This window comes from Eretmochelys imbricata, chromosome 6 (genome assembly GCF_965152235.1).
Source record: "Eretmochelys imbricata isolate rEreImb1 chromosome 6, rEreImb1.hap1, whole genome shotgun sequence".
Taxonomy (NCBI): domain Eukaryota; kingdom Metazoa; phylum Chordata; order Testudines; family Cheloniidae; genus Eretmochelys; species Eretmochelys imbricata.
The window spans coordinates 8,123,667-8,146,571 of NC_135577.1; the positions used below are offsets into that span (position 1 = coordinate 8,123,667).

General features: G+C 42.6%; 1 protein-coding gene across 1 annotated transcript in view; it reads left to right on the forward strand.

Annotated features, from left to right (window-relative positions):
* Window positions 1-22,905, forward strand: part of LOC144266048 (E3 ubiquitin-protein ligase rnf213-alpha-like) — a 181,922-nt gene that overhangs the window by 85,327 nt on the left and 73,690 nt on the right. Inside the window, exons 23-32 of the mRNA XM_077819190.1 lie at window positions 423-554; window positions 1,308-1,894; window positions 3,171-3,336; window positions 4,378-4,595; window positions 9,101-9,238; window positions 10,363-10,554; window positions 14,196-15,666; window positions 16,740-16,930; window positions 17,591-17,746; window positions 18,886-22,530. Of these exons, the coding sequence (XP_077675316.1) occupies window positions 423-554; window positions 1,308-1,894; window positions 3,171-3,336; window positions 4,378-4,595; window positions 9,101-9,238; window positions 10,363-10,554; window positions 14,196-15,666; window positions 16,740-16,930; window positions 17,591-17,746; window positions 18,886-22,530 (6,896 nt within the window). The remainder of the gene's footprint in view (window positions 1-422; window positions 555-1,307; window positions 1,895-3,170; window positions 3,337-4,377; window positions 4,596-9,100; window positions 9,239-10,362; window positions 10,555-14,195; window positions 15,667-16,739; window positions 16,931-17,590; window positions 17,747-18,885; window positions 22,531-22,905) is intronic.

A 22,905-nucleotide genomic window follows, 5' to 3' on the forward strand; every position in this document is an offset into this window, starting at 1 on the left:
TATGGTTTTTTAATTGGAATCAATTGTGTTAAATGTGATGGATTGACTTTTAATATTAAAACATTCTCTTCTTTATGTACATCTGATAGCAGTTGAATATTTGAAGTACCATTTATTTTAATAAATGCAGTTGAATTCTAAGCATTTACAATATTCAGTTTTGGCTCTTTATGCTGGTTTCATCAGAAGCTTCAATACTTCGTGTTGCTTGCAGAAATCTTTGTATGACTAGTAAAAAGCTGAAGGACAGAAGTTTTCTTCCAAGTTGTGCCCTCAAAATAAGCTCCACCTACATCTCTGTGCTATTGTCTGAAGCTCTTTGCTGGCTCAGGCAGATATTTGTTCCTGCATCAGTTAAACTCCAGGGCAGCTTCCCCATATCATAGCAGTTGTCTCAAAAATCCTGTGTATCTCTTCTTCAGAGCCATCTTTCTCTCAATATATAAAGGAAGTGCTGGATGTCAGGGGAAAGGAGTTGGAGCAGCTGAAAAAACAAACAGAGGAAAGACGAGCATTTCTGCGTCTGTGCGGCTGCATCACGGACATCCTAAAAGGTACCATCCTGTTCTGTTCTCCTGTAGTACATAATAATGGAATTACTTACACACTCACTGGATTGCATCCTGGAAAGCAGCAACACTAGAAAGGGGTTGGGGTCCTGATGGAAATCAGCTGAACATGAGCTGCTAGTGCGATTCTGTGGCTAAGAGGGCAAACACAGTCCCGGGTTATGAGAAGGGGAATGTAAAGTAGGAGCAGGGCGATATTAGCTCTGTATATGGCACTGGTGAGGCCATTACTGGATACTCTGTGTCCAGTTCTGGTGTCCATATTTCCAAAAAGATGTTGCCAAAATGAAAGGGTTCAGAAAAGAGCTTCAAGAATGGTTCGAGGTTTGGAAAACATGCCTCACAGTGAGAGAGTGAGGGAGCTCAACCTATTTGGCTTATCCAAGAGAAAGTTAAGAGGTAATGCGATCCTGGTCTATAAGGACCAACACAAGGAAGGAATAGCTGGGAGCAGAGGGGTCTTTACCCTCCAGACAAAGACAGAGCCAGACCACTGGCTGGGAACTGAAGGGAGACAAATTTTGGCTGGGAATAAGGGGCCAGTGTTTATCAATCTAGTTGTCATGGCCATTTAATGGGCAAATGTTTTTCTAAAAGATCTGCTCTAGCAGGATTGTTTTGGGGAAGTTCTATGGCCTGTGTTACACAGATGGTCAGACTAGATAATTATGGCGATCCCTTCTGGCCTTGAAATCTATGAATTACATATTAATAAATCTGTATCCACACACTGTTTAGTTGATGTAGGTGCCATGGAGCGAAGTGTTGATGACGATAAACAGAGCATTAAGGATCAGATACTGGTGAAGAAATACTCCGTAAGTGGAGAGAAGAAAAGTGAAGGTCTGCAGTCGAACCCACTTGTTAAACACAACAACATGGTTAGAAAAATTCATACCCTCCAGGAAAGCCAGTTCTTCCAGAAACTGTGGAAGCTGAAAGCTAAACTTGCCAAGGGTGATTTCCCAGACAAAGCCCTTCTTTCCCTGGATGAAGTGCAGAAAAACATTTACATCCCGGCCACGGGCGATTTTCAAAGCACCTATCAGACCCTTAAAGATTTTTCCATCCGCCTTGGTGACATTGAGAGTCAGTTTGGAAAGCCGCTAATAGATGAACAGGTGCTCAGAAAGGAATTTAAAATCATGGAGGAGAGCGAGGGAGGACCTGGCAGCAAGTCTGAGTGGGCTGAGGCCGCAGTGGTTAAGATTAACAACTACGTGAAACTCTCCATGGTGGTGAACACAGCCAAAATGATAGATGAGCTACGAAGGACACTGGGACTCAGTGGAGATTTCCGGCTCCTTGATGACCTGACAAAATACGTATGTAGGACTCTCATAAATATCATTAGAGTAATTGGTTAGACAAATGCAGTCTCGTTTTACACATCTACTCATTCTGATCTCATTTACTCAGGTGAAAGCCTGGAGGGACTCCATGGAAAATAGTGGAGTTCCAGTGATGTAAAAATGGCAAAAGAAAGATTAATTGTTTTTTTTTTTAATTTTTCATATTATGTAGCTACTAGAAGCCGTAACCTGAGATCAGGGCCCTGTTAGGCCGGATGCTGCACAGGCTCACAGTGACAGAGATCTAGCCACCATTGCGCTGGGTGCTGCACAGACTTTCAGTCTTAGATTCACAAAGCTACTGAACTTTTAGGTGCCTAGAAAATCACAGGAACCACACTGCAATCCACATAGCTTGGGTTAGGGCCTAGGCTCCATATACAATGTGTGGAGAGATATAGGCGCCTATGAATATGATTCACAAAAGCCAGTACACAAGATGGGGAGCTACCTAAGCTAGTCAATGGGAGATGCCTACAACAGGGGTGTGGGCTGACCCTGACCCTCTCTCGGAGATAGGTGCCTAAGTCAGGGCTGCATGGAGGCACCTATCTCTGTCAGGGATCCACAGCTGGGAACCCTCTTAGAGGTTTCGGTGCCTAAGGCATTTTTGCAACAATTTTAGTCACATTAATAACAAAGGGTGTGAGTTAGAACCAATTCAGTTAATTCGGTGGACAGTTCGTTTCTTGGATAATAGTGGGCCAAGTCAAAAGTGACTTTAGCTAACTCAACTTTAGCCACTTTTATTCCAAAATGAGAGTGTCCACAAACAGACTTCCACCAAAATATTTAAATCGGTTCTAAGAACCTGATTTATTTAAACCAGTGCATGTTTGTGTGTATACCAGTCCTTATTATCTCATACAAATCCACAATAGTAAATCCAACTATGGCTGAGCAGACTTTTATAGACTCCCAGACGATTATATTATTAACTGTTGCCAGCTTTAGGAAGCAATGTTAAAGACTGTGTAGTAGGAGTGGCATGTACTTTTAATTTTGGATTTTCTGGGTTTCAGAGGTTTGCATTTCAGAGATTTAAATTTGGCCACTCCACATTCTAGAAGGGCACAAGGCAGCACTGGGCAACCTTAACTCTGCGTTAACAAAGTTTTGGGGGCAAGGACAGTCTTTTTCTCTGTGTTTGTACAGCTCAAAGTGCAACATAAACAATAAGTTAATTAAAATAAATGCTTGTCTCATTTCTTTGCTAAGACACATAATTTTTTATCTTGTGTTTTAACAGGAAGACAAGGACTTCAAGGACAAGACTCTTGGTTATATGACCGATGATATTATAAAAGTTCAAGATACTCTGAGTAATATCCCCAAGGGTGTGCTTGACTTCTTGAAGGAACTTCTTGAGTGTGCAAAGAAAGGCTTTACCTCTTGGATCAAAACTGTCATAAAAGGTGAAATTTATACCACTATTTATAAGCTAAGAAAGAACGTAGGGCCAATTGTGTAGCTCTTACTTGCTAGAGTTTGTAAGTCATCGTATTGTGGGTCGGAGATAGGATTGTTATTGTAATGTCTATGGTGATTTTCACGTGTATGAATTGTAACAGTTATAAAATATTGCTGAAAATTTCCCTAATTGGTGCTTCATGGTCTTTCTGAAGATCAAATTATCTTAAAGTTAGTTCTGTTTTCACGTAAGGGTTCTTTTCAATATTTCTGTGACTTTAACTAGAAAATAATCATGATCTTTGTGCAGCAATTTCCTTCTTTTTTTAGTAAAGAAAGCTAATAATGAGACTGTGGCACTCAGGGGTTGTCACTGGACATTTATATGTGTTGTGAAGAACACTTGGACAGGCATTGGTTTGGGGTAGGGAATTATGAAATGAGCAAAATATTTTTCTCCCACGTATGTCATAAGGTGTCCAGTAGCAGAGCGCTTTGTAAGGTCAGTAGGAAAGATGTTACACGTTGCACTTGTAATGTTGCGCTTTCTGAGCACAGTAAGAGGTGAGCTGCCAGAGAAGGTGCCCATACTGTTGGTGGAAATGAGAAGAGATGTTTGAAAAGTGTTGGGATTTTCTCCTGCATGGAAAATAAATATCCGCTAAAAAATCTGTCTTTTGGCAACCAAAAACTTGTAGCTGAAAACTGCCAAAAATCTAAAAAATGAAAAATAAGCAAAAATATTTTTCCAAGTTTTTGGTTTTCCAATAAAAAATAAAAAAATTCCAAGGAAAACAGAGACCTCCACAAAAAATGTGATTAGTCAAAAACACAATTTTATTTCTAAAAAAAGTTTTGATGGACCACCCCTAGATCTAAGATTTTATTCATTTGATTTAATTGGCATGTCCAAATGGAGCAACAACAGGGATTTTTCAGCTTTGGAGGGCAAAGACATTGTAAGTTTTGATTAAAACTATTTATAGATTCTGGAGCATTCTTAGATTGCTTGTTTTACACTCATTGGTGGATTTTTCTTCTTGCAGACAAAACAGAACTTCCTACATTTGTGGAGCTGGCGTCCATTTCTGCAGGAGAAAATGACATGGACATTGACAAAGTGAGGTTCTTCCGAGACGCTGTCTCTGCCTCTGTGCCCATCTTATTCGATTTGACTCCCGAATCAGGGTTTGAAGCTTTTTCCTCAGCTCTGAGTCCCATCAGAGATGCTGTAGAAAATGACAATAAACTTCCAAAGAAGCTAGTAAGTTTTTTACTGTTTTCTGCTCAAAGTAAATACCTTAAAGACACATTGTGATGTGACATTTGGTGGAATTTTAAAACAAGTAACTTTAGATGAAGGCTAGATGAAATTACTATGATGTGGGTGCACAATTGGTCGAAAGACCGTACTCAAAAAGTAGTTATCAATGGTTCACTTTCAAACTGGGAGGTTGTATCTAGTGAGGTCCTGCAGGTTCAGTACTATTCAATATTTTCATTAATGACTTTGATAATGGAGTAGAGATTGTGGTTATAAAATGTACAGATGATACCAAGCTGGGAGGGGTTGCAAGCACTTTGGAAGACAAGATTAGAAAACAAAATAACCTTGACAAATTGGAGAATTGGTCTGAAATCAACAAGATGAAATTCAGTCAAGACAAGTGCAAAGTACAACACTTAGGAAGGAAAAATCAAATGCGCAACTACAAAACGGGGAATAATTAGCAACGTGGTACGACTGCTGAAAAGGATGTGGGAGTTATAGCGAATCACAAATTGAGTGTGAGTCAACAATGTGATGCGGCTGCAAAAAAGGCTAATATAATTCAGGAGTGTTGTATGTAAGATACGGGAGGTAACAGCCCTGTTCTATTCAGCGCTGGTGAGGCCTCACTGGAGTACTGTCTCCAGTTCTGGGTGCCACACTTTAGGAGAGATGGACAAATTGGAGAGAGTCCAGAGGACAGCAACAAAAATTATAAAAGGTTTAGAAAACCTGACCTGTGAGAAAGGTTTTAAAAAATGGGTATGTTTAGTCTTGAGAAAATAAGACTGGGGCGGGGAGCACCTGAAAGCAGTTTTCAAATGTGTTATAAAGAAGACTGTAATCAACTGTCCTCCATGTCTGCTTGAGGTAAGACAAGAAGTAATGGATTTAATCTGCAGCAGGAGAGATTTAGGTTAGATATTAAGAAAAACTTTCTAGCTATAAGGATATTTAAGCTCTGGAATAGGCTTCCAAGGGAGCCCATCCTTGGAGGATGGAGCAGGTTTGGTAAACATTTGTCAGGGATGGTCCTGCCTCTGCACAGGAGGCTGGACTTGATGAACGCTTGAGGTCCCTTCCAGCCCTACATTTCTTTGATTCTATCAATTCCTGGGGTAAAATTTTCATAAATGTCTAATTGATTTAGGAGACTGTCACATTTTTAGAAGTGATTTAGGTACTTAGGAGCCTAATGCCACATTGAAATTCAGTGGGATTTATGTTTCTAAATACAGCATGGCAATATTAGCTGAAAAATATATTTTTGAGGGCACCAAAATGGTGAATTCGCGCTGAATTTGGTGAATAGTTTTGACCAAAAAAATAGGAAAGGGTTTTTTTAAAAACTGAAATGATCTTAACATTTCTATGTTTTGTTTCAGCCATTTTGAAACATTTTGTTTTGACTTCTCCTTTTGAAATGACATTTCATTTTAAAATTTAGCTAATTGAAATTAAAAAGGTAGAAAACACCCCAAATGACCCAAAACTAAGCAAAACAAACAAACAAAGTTTGTTTCAGATCAAATGAAACATTTTGTTCAATCCAAAACTAATTATTTTTTGTTTTGGTGACTGTGACATGAGGGTACAATCCAGACTAATAAGTAGCTGTGTCACCCCTGCCCTCCAGCCTGGGGTGCCCTTTATACTGCTTTGCTACTGTGGCATCCAGCCTGGACTGCTCACAAACAGCCTCCAGCATGCAAATCACTCCCAGCTACGTCTGTGTGTGCTGCAGCCAGCCAGCCACTCCTTGGCTCTTACCAGCCTTGGTTATACTGCAGGGTGATTCCAACTTACTCCCAGTCTAAGATTCTCGCTCTCCTCCCCATCCCCCATGTATATCTTGTACTGCCCAGCCAGCACCCTCCTGGAAATACACATTTATATAAAGTTTGTATTTCTTTAATAGAAATAATATGCACCCATCTTGTTACTCCCAATGGAGTTTCCGAACAATTTAAACACATTGGATTAGGGGAAAAAAACAACAATAAAACAAGTTTATTGACCATAAAGAGAGAGATTTCAAATGAGTACAAGTAATGAGGCATAAAAGTCAGAAATGGTTATGAGAAAAATAAAGATAAAAACGTGACTAGTACCTAACTTAACAAACTGTTAAATTTAAAGCAAAGTTTTCTCACCACATTCTCTCAGAAGTCTTACTGACCAAACTTCTTAGGTCAGGACCCTTTTCCAGTTCAATGGCTGCTTCTTTTGTCCCTTCTGGTGCAGTGAACCGATGGGCAGGGGGCTAGGGGTGTCTTCGGGTGCTTGTCCCTCCTTTTTATAGTGTCAGCCCCCCCTTGAGAAATATTTCCAGAGGAGATTCAGGAGACAAAGAGTCTGTGGAGAAGGACGTTTCCTGATGCTTTTCCTCACCTGTTTGAGGTTTCGTTGACTACCCTTCCTGCTTGATGACTCTGTTTACTGCTGAAATGCAAATTTAGCAGAGCACGCATTCCTTTGTTTGAGACAGGCCTGTTTGCCAACTTCGGCTGCGGTTTGGAACATGTGTTAATAACATTATACAATGAAATTTTGTAACTTCACATACAGTTTTGCCACACATAGTTTATTAGGACAATATAGACCAGCAAATTATGAGTTTTCAGATGATACCTCACAAGGTATATTTTGTACAAACATTACAACAATGTGTAGAGTGTGGACACATGGGTACTTTCGGTCACAGTGACAGGAACAAAAAAATTCAATTTTGGTTAGAACTGAACTGAATTTTTATTTGGATTTTTCAGTTTGCTTCCCATCCCCCTCTCTTAACCAAAAATAAAATCAAGTATTCATTCAGCTCTAGACCTAAGTGCTTAAATCTCTTTTGAGAATGGCACTTAGGCGTTTGGTCCCTGGAAAATGATACCCTTGCTCTCCGCACTGTTTTTGTTCTGTATACTTGTTTTGGTTATGGGTGTGATTCTTTTTTTGACCAAAATAGTTAACTTAGCATAGCCCCTAGCATGGACATAGTTATAATATGTCTAGTTGGCAGCCGGTATCAAGCGGAGTGCCCCAATGGTCAGTCCTGGGGCTGGTTTTGTTCAATATCTTCATTAATGATCTGGAGGATGGTATGGATTGCACCCTCAGCAAGTTTGCAGATGACACTAAACTGGGAGGAGAGGTAGATACGCTGGATGGTAGGGATAGGATATAGAGGGACCTAGACAGATTAGAGGACTGGGCCAAAAGAAATCTGATGAGGATTAACAAGGACAAGTGCACAGTTCTGCACTTAGGATGGAAGAATCCCATGTACTGCTACAGACTAGGGAATGGCTCGGCAGCAGTTCTGCAGAAAAGGACCTAGAGGTTACAGTGGATGAGAAGCTGGATATGAGTCAACAGTGTGCCCTTGTTGCCAAGAAGGCCAATGACATTTTGGGCTGTATAAGTAGGGGCATTGCCAGCAGATCGAGGGACATAATTGTTCCCATCTATTCGACATTGGTGAGGCCTCATTTGGAGTACTGTGTCCAGTTTTGGGCCCCACACTACAACAAGGATGTGGAAAAATTGGAAAGAGTCCAGCGGAGGGCAACAAAAATGATTAGGGGGCTGGAGCACATGACTGATGAGGAGAGGCTGAGGAAACTGGGATTGTTTAGTCTACAGAAGAGAAGAATGAGGGGGGATTTGATAGCTGCTTTCAACTACCTGAAAGGGGGTTCCAAAGAGGATGGTTCTAGACTGTTCTCAGTGGTGGCAGATGACAGAACAAGGAGCAGTGGTCTCCAGTGGCAGTGCAGGAGGTTAGGTTGGATATTAGGAAAAAAATTTTCACTGGGAGGGTGGTGAAGCACTGGAATGGGTTACCTAGGGAGGTGGTGGAATCTCCTTCCTTTGCGGTTTTTAAGGTCAGGCTTGACAAAGCCCTGTCTAGGATGATTTAGTTGGGGATTGGTCCTGCTTTGAGCAGGGGGTTGGACTAGATGACCTCCTGAGGTCCCTTCCAACCCTGATATTCTATGATATTCTATATTCTATAATAGTGCCCTACACCTGTACAGCTTATTCCTCTTCCAATACAGAAATAACTATGCTGGTATAAGCACAATTACATCAATTTAACTGTGCCCTCATTAGGAGAGTGGTAGGTTTAATGTGGTGTAATCCTTTTTTTAAATGATAAATGCTGAAAAGAGAACTCTGGTGAGAGTTAAGCTGAGGTGAAGGAAAAAGGGAAGTGTAATAGTTATATATAATGTTACCTCAGTATTCCTCTAGCCCCTTACACAAAATGTACGCCTATCTATCATTTGTGCTTTTCAGAACCCCTGTGCGCCGCCGCCTTCTTTGCCATCTTTGCCAATGGAAATGATCCTAGTTCTTTCTCTCTGGGAAGTTGTGAGGGGAGCGAACACTACAGCGATTGGGGTACTATGGGTATCTCAGCAAACGATGCTATAGCGTTCTGGTGTGTGTAGCTTTATTCCTTCTTCAGGAACTAACACATTAAGTTTTTTTAATAGAAAGATTCCTGTCACAACAGAGAGTGGCTGCAAATGGTCCATGATTGTCATGGGTCCGTGGAGCGCTCCTCGATGTCTCAGGCCATGGCCATCAATGGCAAAGGGATTTTTATGATCTCCACACCTCAGAAATTCAAGGTAAAAGTTCAGCAGCATTTAATATAAGGGCCCACATTTTCAAAGTGACTTTGGCTGACCAACTTGAGCTGCCTGAAAGAGACCTAGTTTGACTGTCACTTTAAATTTCAGAAAAAAGAAAAGGAGTACTTGTGGCACCTTAGAGACTAACCAATTTATTTGAGCATGAGCTTTCTTGAGCTACAGCTCAAGTGAGCTGTAGCTCAAGAAAGCTCATGCTCAAATAAATTGGTTAGTCTCTAAGGTGCCACAAGTACTCCTTTTCTTTTTGCGAATACAGACTAACACGGCTGTTACTCTGAAACCTTTAAATTTCAGAAGTTTTTCCTGATCCTGCTTGCAGGCTCCAGGGAAACATGCAATCAGAGTCAGTCTGGAAAGAGCCAGCCTGGAACAAGGTGGAGTGAGTTGTGCCTCTCTGCCTTAGGGAGCAGCCTGTTTGTTTCTCTCTCTCTCTCTCTCTCTCTCTGTTGGGATCCTTGTGTGTTATTGTTCTGAATTCTAAGAAATAAAGTAGTGTCATGATGCAAACTTCCAGCAAGAGTATTTTATATATTTATTTAACTTCTCTGTGTGTGCCATGAACATAACAGGAGCTCAGCACTGTCTGAAAATCAGCATCTTTTAAAAAGGGTCAGATTGGCCCCCCAAAATCACTAATCACCAAGTCTATGGACTTAGAATGATCCCTTTTCCCCATTTCGGCCTGGTTCATACTAGAAGTCTGAGACCCAAGAGTTGGAATCTGGCCATGATTTTCAGAAGCGACTAATGATTTTGAATATCCAGTTGGAAACATCTTAATGATGGTGGCTCGGATATGTCTGAAAATCAGGCTCCTTTAAGATGTTTAAAGTTGGTCCCTAAAAAATCATAGCACTCCAAATAATCCATTGCTTCTGCATATCTTTGGCCCTCTGTACATAATACCTTCAAAGATCTAGAATGACTCTTCCACCTTTACTGTCTTGCATTGTTAAGATTAAATGAGTAAATTTCTAAGATTAAAACCCTTGCAGAATAACAGATTCTGAAATGCTTTGTATTGGCCTTGATTGGTGCACATGTTGGTCCCACAGAATAAAGGCACAGCAGCATTTATCTTTCTTAACTCTGTTTTCCAGCCTTCTCTTGATAATTGCATTTCACTGCTACTGCCAGGGGATGTCAAGGAAAAGGATGCTCAAGAAGACCAGAAAGACAAGATGGACTGTAGAACGTACAGTCTGGCTCAGCTCACTGAGCTGCAGAACAAGCTCATGCTGATAGCCACAAAAGCTGAGCAGGGGAGAAAAGAGGTGAACAGGTTTCTGGAGGTAAATCCTGATCTCTGCATTAACCAGAAAATGTGAGACTTTTTGCACTTCTTTATATTTGTGCTTCCCTTTGATGGGAAGTTCTATTTCTCCAGCAACATGCTTTCCTGATGAAGAACTGATGTTTTGGAGGAGACTGTCTCATGCCTTTAGTTTAGTCCTAGGAGGCCAAGATTGGAACTAAAGCTGGTCCAAATTTGGAATTTCCATTCCATGGGAGATTCCAATTTTTTGAAATTTGTTTTCATTCCACATAGAAACAAAAACAACAAAAAAGGAAATGTCAGAGGAAATTAAATTTTCAAAACACAAACTCAGAGTGGCCACAGACCAGGTACAGCTCTGAGGGTGTGAATAGGCAACTGGTGGCTCTTGGGAGGAGGGCTGGGTGGGAATCTATCTTGTAAGAATTTTTTAACATTTTGAAATTTTTTCCCTACCTGAATCGGGACAAAAAGTCAAAATGTCAAAATTTTTCACTTACTGAAAATCCAAAACTTATTTTTTTAAGTTCAGGCATGTTTTTCCAATTGATGGTGATTCTCATTAAGAGTTCTTAGGCCTTGTTCAGTATTATCACTCCATCTTCTCCTTGGTCAGACACCATACGAATGTCCTTCCAAGAGATGTTTAGCTGGTCTGTCTCCCATCATCCTAACTACATGCCCAGCCCTCTGATCTATTTCCCAGTCATCTGATTTCTTGCAGGGATGTCATGTGTATTTGCCATATTTTGGAGGGCTCCTGGCCTATATAAGCTCAAAACATTCCATGAAGCATCCAGTCCTCCTTCCGTCACTGAGGGCATTTATCCATATCATCATTTGTGGTTTTCCCAGGTTTATTTGAGAAATCCTTAACAGATGTACCGTTTATGGGATACGGTTGTTAGCCTTATTCAGAACCCCCAAGCTGGAGAACCAATGGATTGCTCCTTGGTCTGGCATCTATCCTATCTTGCTTGGCAGATCCTGTTGGTAGCACATCTACCCCTGGCTCAGCTTTCAGGGTTATGAGCACTCAAGCCCCTCTACCACATCAATCCGTAGGAAGGGGCAGAGAAGCCCCCTGTTTTTAAATCCAGTCCCAGCCTGAGAAATTCTTCCCTCAGCCATGTATTTATATTGCCAAGCTCCATCCTTCAGCCATGCAGGGCTCACCTGTTCACTGAGGATGGGCCAAGATATAGTTCCTCAACACCCCATTCTAGGCAAGGCATATGTCTTGGCATTGCCTCATCCACCAGTTATACATATAAAAGATTAAACTGACTTTCAACATAGGGCACAAAATGGCATAATTTGGTATAGACAAGCAAAAAGCAGGGCATAACATGGTATGGGCCTGCATCCTTCTGTCACCCCAGTCATCTCAACTTTTCTTTTTTTAATCCTTCACGTTCTTGTCCTCAGTTACACGTTGTGGCAATGAATGAAAAATGACAGCATTTAAGCACCGTAAGAAATGGAGAGAAGTTTTGATTCAGTTCCATTGATGTCAATGGGAAATACGTTGGGTTTGATCAACAAAGCACTAATGCTTTGATTGTCAGAAAGGCTCACAAGAGCTACGTGAATGACTGATTTTGTTGTCCACTGGCTGTTCCGAAAAATAAAATTAAAAAGAAGAATCTTGCAAGCCAACCCAATATTTTTTTTAATTTTCAGCCAACCAAAAAGTTGAAGTAAACTTCATTTGGGGTCAAACAAAACATTTTGATCAACCCAAAATAAAAAATTTCATTTTATTTTTGAGCTTTTAAAAATGTATTCTATTTTTTTAAAATAAAATTGAAGTACATTTCAAAACAAAAAATGGTTTTGAATTGAAAAATAGAAAAATTTCATTTAGAAAATATCTAAACAAAATGTTTCAATTTTTTTCAGAATTCGGTTTTAGGATTTGGGGCGGGTGGAATTGACCAAAACAATTTGACAAATTTGACATGAATTCATGAAAGGTTTTAGATGACCTGAAACTGCTTTTTCTTGGGGAAAAAAGCTTCAGCTAAAATGTTTCTTCTCCCAGCTCTAGTTGTCACTAACCCAGTTGTGTGGTCCATGCTCAGCATCTACCAAAATCAGGCCCTATAAGTTGGGTCTTGGCTCTCTTAGAAGCATAGTAGTTCTGTGGTGAGATCAGCCGAGATTCTTGAGTGGAGCTGGTGGGAAAACAATTTCTCCCCCCTGGAAAGTGTCAACAAAAATGGGAGGGGGAATTGTTTTCACTGACAATTTCCAGGGAAAAGCTTGACTTTTTGGTGAAAAAATCAAAAATTTTCAGTTGAAAATCCAAATATTTTGATTCTGAAATAATAGATAGCACTTTTTATCTGTAGATCTTAAAGATTTCACAGTCTTTAAGGTCTTTATCCTCACAACTCTCCTGTGAGGCAGGGCAGTTATCCCCATTGTCCAGAGGGGGGATCTGAGATGCTGAATGACTTGCACCTGCATTTTCTAAGTCCTAGGCTAGGGCCCAAACCACTGGACCATCCTTTCTCTCAAAATGCCACTGTACTGCCCCACGGGAGTTGTCGTTTGGGTGCCTCATGTTCCCATTCTCCTCTATAGGCTGGACTCCCTCATTGGGCTACATCTCTCATGATCAGAGGTGACAGTAAGACCCGGTATGGCGTACCCGGCAAGAGCCGGTGCACCGTACTGGGGCAGCCCGGATTCCCCAGGGGGCAATTTAAAGGGCCTGGGGCTCCCAGCAGTGGCTGCAGGGCTAAGTGTCCCCCCCTGGGTAGCAGCAGCAGCACCCCAGGGCTCCGGAGGCTATTTAAAGGGCCTGTGGCTCCCCTGCTTCTACAGCCCCGGTCCTTTAAATAGCTGCTGGAGACCCACTGCCTCCCCAGGTAGAAGCAGGGGAGCCACAGGCCCTTTAGATAGCGCCCGGAGCCCTGGGGAAGCGGCGGGGCTCCAGCGGCTATTTAAAGGACCAGGGCAGCAGAGGCAGCTGGAGCCCCACCACTACCCCAGGGCTCCAGGGGCTATTTAAACAGCCAGAGCAGTAGAAGAGGGGAATCACGGGCCCTTTAAATAGTCCCCGGAGCCCCGGGCTGCTGCTGCTGCTACCCACGGGGGGACACTTACATTACAGGGTGGGCTGGGGCTGGCTCTGACCCCCTCAACCCTGCCCCTTCTGCCCTAGACCCTGCCCCTTCCAGGGGCCAGAGCTGGCCCCAGTGTACCGGTAAGTCACTCGACTTACTTTCACCCCTGCCCATGATGCACCGTGATTCCATCCATGGCAAGGGGAAATGGTGGCATCCTGGAAGGTGGAGACCCATTGGGGAGCCCAGCCGACAGAGGAGGATGGTGACATGAGGCAACAGCGGAACTACAGCTCCCTTGAGGCACTGTAGAAGCATATCCACATGGGAATATTGTGATTTCGAGAGGTTTTGTTTTTTTGATGAAAAATCAAAACATTCCACAGAAAGCGGATCCTTTTCATGTCAGCATTCTGGTTATCTGATGTAAACAAAGAAGTTGGGTGTCCCAAGATGAATCCCCACTTAATCAAATTACCCAGGTTAAGTTGTAAAGATGCTTAGAAGAAAGTCCCTAATGAACTTGAAAATGAGCAGTATTCTATAAATTCTATTTTCCCATTGTGTATTTGACACATTACAGATCCTGGAAAAAATTGAAATGGTTGGGAAGCTCTACTTGCAACTTCTCAGCGTTGGCAACATCCTTTTCATAGACTGGAAAGCTGAAATTTATTGTGAACCCAACCCCAAGGTAACAATCAACGCAGAGTTTGGAATAGCCGGAATCATTGTTCAGACCAACAAACCCATCCTGGAAGAATTAGATGGCATTTGCAAAGTCATGGAGCATTGCCTTGTAGAGTGGAAAAAATATCTGGAGACTCAAAGGAACAATTATTGCCATCTAAACATGTTCACTGCACGCCAACTCTTCTACTTGTGTAGCAAGTTAGCCCAACTACATGAAGGACAAACAGACCCACAGGTTCTCAATATGCTTTCTGTTTTCAAGCATGATGTTAAAGCAGAGGATATCGGAGAGGCATTAAAGAGAGCACTTGAAACTCCTGCAGAATTTGTTGATATATCTGAGAAAGATGATCAATCTGTGTCCTGGAATGACTACATTGTTAAATTTCCTCAGCTCATCCAAGGTCTGGTTGAGTCTGGGTATGACGAATCAGTGGGTAAGGCAGCTCTGCAGAGTTATCTGCCAAACTCAGCCATTACAGAGCATATGCTCATGAAATTTGCCTTAGACTACGCTGATGAAGAGGAAAAGATTGAAGAGCTGTGCAGATTATATGATGAGCAGAGAGAAGCCTTTTTGCAGAATTCCATGAAGTTTAAAAACAGGAACAGAGATGTGGATCCATCCGCCTTCCAAAGCCTTGCGAAAGATGAACTGGCCACTTCCTTTGAGAGTTTGCCGTCTATCCATTACAAGGTGAATTTGCTCTGGAACGCTTATTGCAGCAAGCTCACTGGTTTGGTGTCAGACAAATACATCAGCCTGGATGTTTTCGGTGAAATGCTGAAATACCTGACGTCTCCTGAAACCGCTGTCATTGAGAGAAATTTACCAGTAGGTTTGGAAGCGGGGAAGCCTTGCCTTGTCACGTGTAAAGAAGAGCAGATGTTACTCTCCTTGCTGTCAATCTATAGGCACTCCGAGAGAGCACCTCTTCCAACGTACGATGAGGTGCTGGTCTGTACCTCCGACACAGAGGAAGAAGACATTGAGCTGATTGTAAGGAGAGCTCTTTCCCCAGACTCGAGAGACAAAAAGATCTATTGCTTGCTTGGTGCAGAAAAATTAGTTTACAAAGTCTCCAAACAGCTGGAGTCCCTCTTCTTCCACTTTGCACAATCTTGTAGCAATGCTGATTACAGGTTTCTTATTTTTTGTGACACCAAAGCTCACAATTCTTATGTTATGATGGCCTTTGACACATACAAAGTCTCTTTTTCCTGTGATTTGGGAGTAGAAATTCAGAAATACCTGAAGACACATCTGAAAGTCCCCAATGGGGTGGCACCTGTTGCTCAGGTCTTTGAAGAACCCTATCAACAAAACATGAAGTTTGTATTTTCAGAGCGAGCTGGCATGGGTAGGTTTTAGTAGAGATTTAATCTGGATTATACGTGTCCTGATGAGTATGAATTGAATACAGATTAAGGGCTAGATTCTGCTTAGCCCTTATGCACTGGGAGATGGAGCAGAATCAGTCTGCGATGCCCCAGAGTACATAGGGAACAGGTAGACCCATGACCTACATAGGGGGGTCAAGGTCTAGCTGGAGGTGTAGCCATGGGCACGCTTTCCCTGTGAGGCTCCTAAATATCTTTAGACACTGTTAGTCAAATGGGCTGTTGGGTCCAGACTTGGCTCTGGGACTGCAGGGGGTGATTAAGGAGCCGGCTGAAGAGAGTGGAGCAGAAAATCTGCCCTCAGTTTTAGTTCTGCTTTATGCTCTTTATTGAGGGGGTGGGGATTCAGAACCTGAACTGGTACCACAGTCACTGAGCCTTTACCATTAAGAAAGCTCATTTTACAGCAAGTGACTATAACAGGGTTTAAAAAAAAACTAGATAAAATCATGGAGGATAGGTCCATGGCTATTAGCCAGGATGGGCAGGGATGGTATCCCTAGTCTCTGTTTGCCAGAAGCTGGGAAGAGGTGACAGGGGATGAATCACTTGAGGATTGTGTGTTTTGTTCATTCTCTCTGGAGCACCTGGCATTGGCTGCTGTCAGAAGACAGGATACTGGGCTAGATGGACCTTTGGTCTGACCCAGAATGGCCATTCTTATGTTCTAAGTTGTGGCATGCCTAACCTGTGGAGCAGAGGTGAGATTTCTCAAGTGTAGAAACTTCTTTTAGCTCCCAAGTTGAAGAAAAATTATTTTAAAAGGCCAGATATTCAGCCTGTGTACATGAGCGTAGCTCCACTCACTCCAATGGCTCACTCCAATGGATCTGGACCATTGACTCCAAGTGACTTATGCCCATTTATAGTAGCTGGGGGTCTAGCCCACTGATGTGAATGGAGCTATGGCTGATTTACACTAGTTGGGGATCTGGCCTTCTCTGCTTCAGGTGAAGAAATGGAAACATAAAGACAGGCTATGAGAAGGCAGAGCACTGTAGAAATTGAATCTTGACCTTCTCTCTCATTTTAGGGAAGTCGTTGTTTGTAGCAAATACCACCAGAAAAGCCAAAACCCGACTAGAGAAAGGGCTGATCCACAAAACCATTAGGCTGACAGAGTCAGAAATAGATTTTGGATTTCTCCTGGAAGAGCTTCGCTCACTGGAACAGAAACCAACTGAGGCTGGGCCCAGGATCTTCCATATTGACGTATCCCCTGTGGTAAGTGTCTTTTCCGAGCGCAATCTCCATGCCATGATATACAGTGGAGATGGATTTTCCAGGGCCCCATTCAAAATGGCCTTTCAGTGTCGGATAAGTAAATTCCTTCCACTGGTAGGTAGAATTGCAATGCAGTTAATACCCTTCAGTTTCTGTAACAAAGGGTTAAACTGTGAACAGTTGTCTTACCTGAAATTTAGTTGTCCTACCTGAAGTTCTACCACAAACCAAACTCGACCCACCCACTCGTGATGCCAAAAGAAGATGACGCTCCCAGCAGATTTTAACTCTGCATCGCTGTGCAGTGTCCCAGCACCTGATACTCTGTCACAATGCCAGCAAATCTCTTTGTATTGCCATTGTCTCTGTCACTGGCACAGCAACAGGCCAGCATTTACTGTTATGTCAGCAGGGAGACCATAAATGGGTCAAATCCTTGACTGGTGTAAATCAGTGTAGCTTGCTTGAAGTCAGTGAAGACATGCCTGTTTTACACTAGCTGAGGTTCTGACCTGGGATGTACTTTTGTGGGGCATCTCTTCTCTTTTGTTGATTTTTTTGGGTCGTCACTAATTCAGAATGTTTAGTAACAATGGGAAGCAATGAACAGTTGACATTGCAATGAAGCAAAACTGACCAGCCCTGCATCTTTCTTGACAGGTCTCGAAGGGTCTTTACAAGTTACTGATTGAGCTGTGCATTCTGAGACACATCCAAAGCCCTGATGGCATGGTCTGGAAGTGCAAAGAGTCCCATCTTTATTTAATTGAATACCTGGTGAGAGGAAAAGGCATAAGCAGCACAAGAAAACAAGAGGTATTCTCCAAATGTGAATTCTGCACTGTGAATAGCAGATTTTCTCATGTGATAGCAGCATGTTAAAATCTAGTGTAAGAAGACTTTGATGGAACTACAAATCTTTGGCCTGTATTGTACAGTCCAAAAATAGAGAAAAATGAGTGAGTTGTATAAAATCATTGCTGTTGGAAGAAATACATATTATCAGTACCAGAGCTGCTAGAAAAATGAAACTTCCATCCTGTTGGAAAGTCTGCTATTTCAACTTTTCATCCTAACTTTGGAAAGTTCTGAGAAGTTTTGATTCAGAAATATCAGAATGAAAAATGGCAACATTTTTAATTGAAAAAAAAAAGTTCAGATATGTCAAAATGCATTTTTTTCATTTTAACATTATCAAATCAAAACAATTTTTGATGTGATTCAAAACAAAAAAAATTTGTTTCAGTATTTTTTTATGGAAAATTGAAAAATGTAATAAAAATGTAATTAGAATTGATCCTTTCCTACAAACAATTTCAATGAAACCACATTTTCTGACAGGAAATGTTTTCAGACAAAAAATTTTGGCCAACTTTAGTCAGTACCCAGAATAGCGTTAAATTGGACACATTATATATGTATAAATAAAGTTAGAGCCTACCTTGAATCTTGTGAATCTATTTATACCTATATGATGCTACCATTCTGATCTAATACTATTGTACAAATGACAGCACAAGATGCCAAACAGTGGAAAATCAGGCCCCAAGGTTGGTGCTTCGCTTGTTTTAGAGCATCAACTACACACAGAAGTGTGCAAGAGGCGAGACTGTTGGACTATATCAGAGTAAGGCTTTTTTCATAGCAGGGCTTATAGTTTACCTAAAATTGGCAACTGTTCATCTTTCAAAGTTTTGTGAATTAAACACTATCATTTAGGAAGATGAGATGGTACCTTCTGAGGATTAGGTAAATTACTTCATGAATCTAAATTTGGCTGTATCACAGTGAATGATTTGCACTGTGGAACATGGTCCTACCTTATCCAATTTCTTTGTGCTCTACTAATTAAGTCATGTCCTCATGAATAATATAAATGTCAATTTATAGATGATTGCTTCAGTTTATAACTTCAGTGTTTATAAAGCTTTAACCCCTTGTCATTTGGCTTTTAGATGACCAGTGAAATGGAGATAGGATTTCTAAATCTCCTTCCCGCTGTGAAATGCATATCACCAATAGAAGTACTAGAGATGCTTACAAATAACAGTTCCGGAGCTGCTGCTGAAGTGGAACAGCAGCTGTTGGACAGTGACACGTTCAGGGGTGATGCCTTCCAAAGGTCGTACCAGTACATCAGCAGATACCAGCGAAAGGCTGATCTTGACAGCTTTTGTTTCACCCCTAGGAATGCTGAAGGGACCCAGGAAGAGTGTCTGAGGCTCTTGTTGGAGTCCTGTGGGAGAAAAAACCCTTCCTGGACTGAGCTCAGCAACTTCACGCACTTCCTAAACCTCCAGTTAATGAAGTGTGAAAACTCAGTGTTCTGCAACAGCAAATTAGCTGGAGAGGAATTTAAGGGGTTTAAAGCATTTATAGTAAAATTTATGATCACCATGTCCAAGGACTTTGCCTTGCCTTCCCTAGCCATGGCAGATGAAAGCTCCCACAGTGAAGAGGATAAAATGGATGAGGACAGTGTATTGAGAGGGTACCAGTTAAGACGCAAGTGGGAGCAAGAGTCTCACCCCTACATAATTTTTCATGCTGACAACCACTCCATGGAGTTCTTGGGTTTCCATATCAGTCTGAGTTTTGATGCTGTTGACGCACATTCACAGGTTGTTCTGGAGAAGAAGGTTATTGACCGACATTTATATCTCACCCTTGAGGCTCAGAAAGTCCCTTTCAATAAAAAGTTTGAAGATCTGTCCAGACAAGAGCAGCTAGAAACTCTCTGCAGCGTATTCGGTGTGAGAAGCTCCCAGGACCCAGATGAATCCTACCAGCTGACCCTGGACAATACCATGAAAATGCTGGCCATTCACCTGAGGTTCCAATGTGGGATCCCCGTGATCGTCATGGGCGAAACAGGCTGTGGGAAGACCAAGCTGGTGCAGTTCATGTGCAGCTTGCAAAGAGCAGGAAGGGATGTTCAGAATATGATCCTGGTGCGTGTTCATGGAGGCACCAGCTCCAAAATCATCCACCAGAAAGTCAAGGAAGCCATCGAGCTGGCACGCTACAATGAAGAGACGCACAACGTGGACACGGTGCTGTTCTTTGATGAAGCCAACACCACCGAAGCCGTGTTTGCAATTAAAGAGGTCCTGTGTGACCAGAGTGTGAATGGAGAGCCAATCTCCACCACTCGCTTAAAAGTGGTGGCTGCTTGCAACCCTTACAAAAGGCACACCAAGAAAACCATTGAGAAGCTAGAGAAAGCCGGCTTGGGGTACAGAGTTCGGAGTGAAGACACCCTAGAAAAGCTGGGCTACATCCCTTTGAGGCAGCTGGTGTATCGGGTGCAGCCTCTTCCACCGAGCATGTTGCCTCTTGTCTGGGACTTTGGGGAACTAAACGAAAAGACTCAGAGTCTGTACATCAGACAGATTGTTAAATCCATCATGAAAGACAAGCTTCCCGAAGACAACATGGATGTTTTTACCTCCGTCATTTCCACCTCCCAGAAGTTTTTAAGAGAAAAGAGAGAGGAATGCAGAATCGCCAGCCTCCGGGACATAGAGCGCTGCATGGGGGTGCTGCTGTGGTTTTATAACTTAAGAGACCTGCTTTTTCCTCTGATCGACAAAAAAAAGAGTGGGGCTCAACATTCACAGGACCAAGACCCCATTCATGCCCTTGCAAAGGGGTGTGAGAAAGATCAGATATCTCTATTAAACGAAGCACAAAGATCTCTGGTTCTTGCAGTTGGAGTTTGCTATTATGTATCTCTCGAGAGTCGCCAAGATTATCTGAAAGAGATAGCGAAATGCTTCTCTGTGCCTGAATCCCTGCTTCAGCAAGAGATTGTCCTTTGCCAAGAGGTGTTCCTGGATAACCTCTCTGTTCCCAAGACAACAGCACGGAATGATGCCCTCAGGGAAAACATCTTCATGATGGTCATATGCATGGACCTGAGAGTGCCGCTCTTCCTTGTCGGGAAGCCAGGTAGCTCCAAATCCTTGTCTAAGACCATAGCCGCTGATGCAATGCAGGGCAGATTGTCTAAAACAGAATTGTTCAAACGCTGCAAGCAAGTCCAGCTGGTGTCATTCCAGTGCAGCCCTCATTCCAAGCCAGAAGGAATCATCTCCACTTTCAAACAATGTGCACAGTTCCAAAGGGGCCAGAAACTGGAGGAGTTTGCCTCTGTGGTTATCCTGGATGAGATAGGCCTTGCAGAAGACTCACCTGAGATGCCCCTAAAGACACTGCACCCTCTTCTTGAAGATGGTTGCGTTGATGATGAAGCCCCAGAACCGTACAAAAAAGTTGGCTTTGTTGGCATTTCGAACTGGGCCCTGGACCCTGCTAAAATGAACCGGGGCCTCCTTGTGTTCCGGACCGACCTCAACAAAGACGAGCTGGTAAAGACGGCCAAGGGAATCTGTGCTGATGAGATGCATGAATATGATGAGATCCATGTTACCAAGATTGAGGATTTGTTCCGCCGCCTGGCTGACTTCTATTGTGAGGTGTTAAAGGAACAGTCCATGGAATTTTTTGGGCTCCGTGACTTCTACAGCCTCATCAAAATGATACTGTCCTACGCCAAGAACATAAAAAGCATCTTTCAAGAAGAGAAGCTCATTTCAAAAGCAATTCTGAGAAACTTTGGAGGTTTCAAAGATCTGAATCCTTTAGAGCTGTTCAGAAAGTACTCATCCATATCTCTGCCTTCCAACTTAGAAACCATCCATACAGTTCGTTTGTTACAGGAAAATTTAGACAAGAAACAGATGGGGTTTGTATCTAGATACTTGTTGCTGTTAACAACAAACCATGCGGCTTTCCAGATCATACAGATGACCAAACTCATGGACATAGAGAACTGTGATATTATATTTGGCTCGGGTTTCCCACGGGACCAAGAATATTCACAGGTGTGTCGGTCTGTTAACAGAGTGAAAATCTGCATGGAGACAGGCAGGCCCGTCATTCTCTTAAACATTCAAAACCTGTATGAAAGCCTTTATGATGCACTGAACCAGTGCTTTGTCAGATTAGGAGGAAACTATTATGTCGACCTTGGCCTTGGAACTCACAGAGTTAAATGCCGCGTGAAGAAGGAGTTTAGGTTGATTGTGATTGAGGAGAAGGACGTGGTTTACACACAGTTCCCCACCCCACTGTTGAACAGGCTGGAGAAGCACTGCTTGGAGATGAACACCATTCTACACTGGCAGCAGAAGGACCTGAGGATGGAGCTGGACAAATGGGCCAAGTTGTTCGTCACTATCAAGAACACGGACTTCTGCTGCACGAGGCCGGCAGACCGGGCTCCCCAGGAACGTGATGTTTTCATTGGTTTCAGCGATGACACTTCTGCCACTGTTGTTCTGCAGTGCTCTCCGAGTGGCCTTCAGGGGATCTGTCTGCCCAATGAAGAGTCAGTCCTTGCAGCTTCTAAAAGCAAACTCATCGAGTGTGCAACCCCCGATTCCATCCTGCGCCTCAAATATTCTCCGCTGGAGGACGCAGAGCAGATTCAGGACCTGTACTTTGGAAAGCAGAAGCACAATGGCCTGATTGACATTCTCAGGGGAGCTGTGAATCAAGAGTCAAATGCAGATGGCACCAATGGACTGTGCCTGGAGGTGAGAGGTTTTATTTCAGTGTTGTTATAATGGGCCTGATTCTAAGAGGTGGGGGCAACCAGAACTCCAGCTGATTTCCGTGATAACTGCAGGTGCCCCTGAAAACACAGTATTAGACGATGACAACGACTGCTGCTACTGTTATTATTTATCGTTCGCATTGAGGTAGCACCGATAGACCCCAGTCACAATCGGAGCCCCATTATGCTAGGCACTGTACAAACATGTGGGAAGGATGTTGACAAATTGGAGAGGGTTCAGAGAAGAGTCATAAGAATGATGAAAGGATTAGAACACAAGCCTTATAGCGAGAGATTCAAGGAGCTCAATCTATTTAGCTTAACTAAGAGAAGGTCCAAAGCTGACTTGATGACA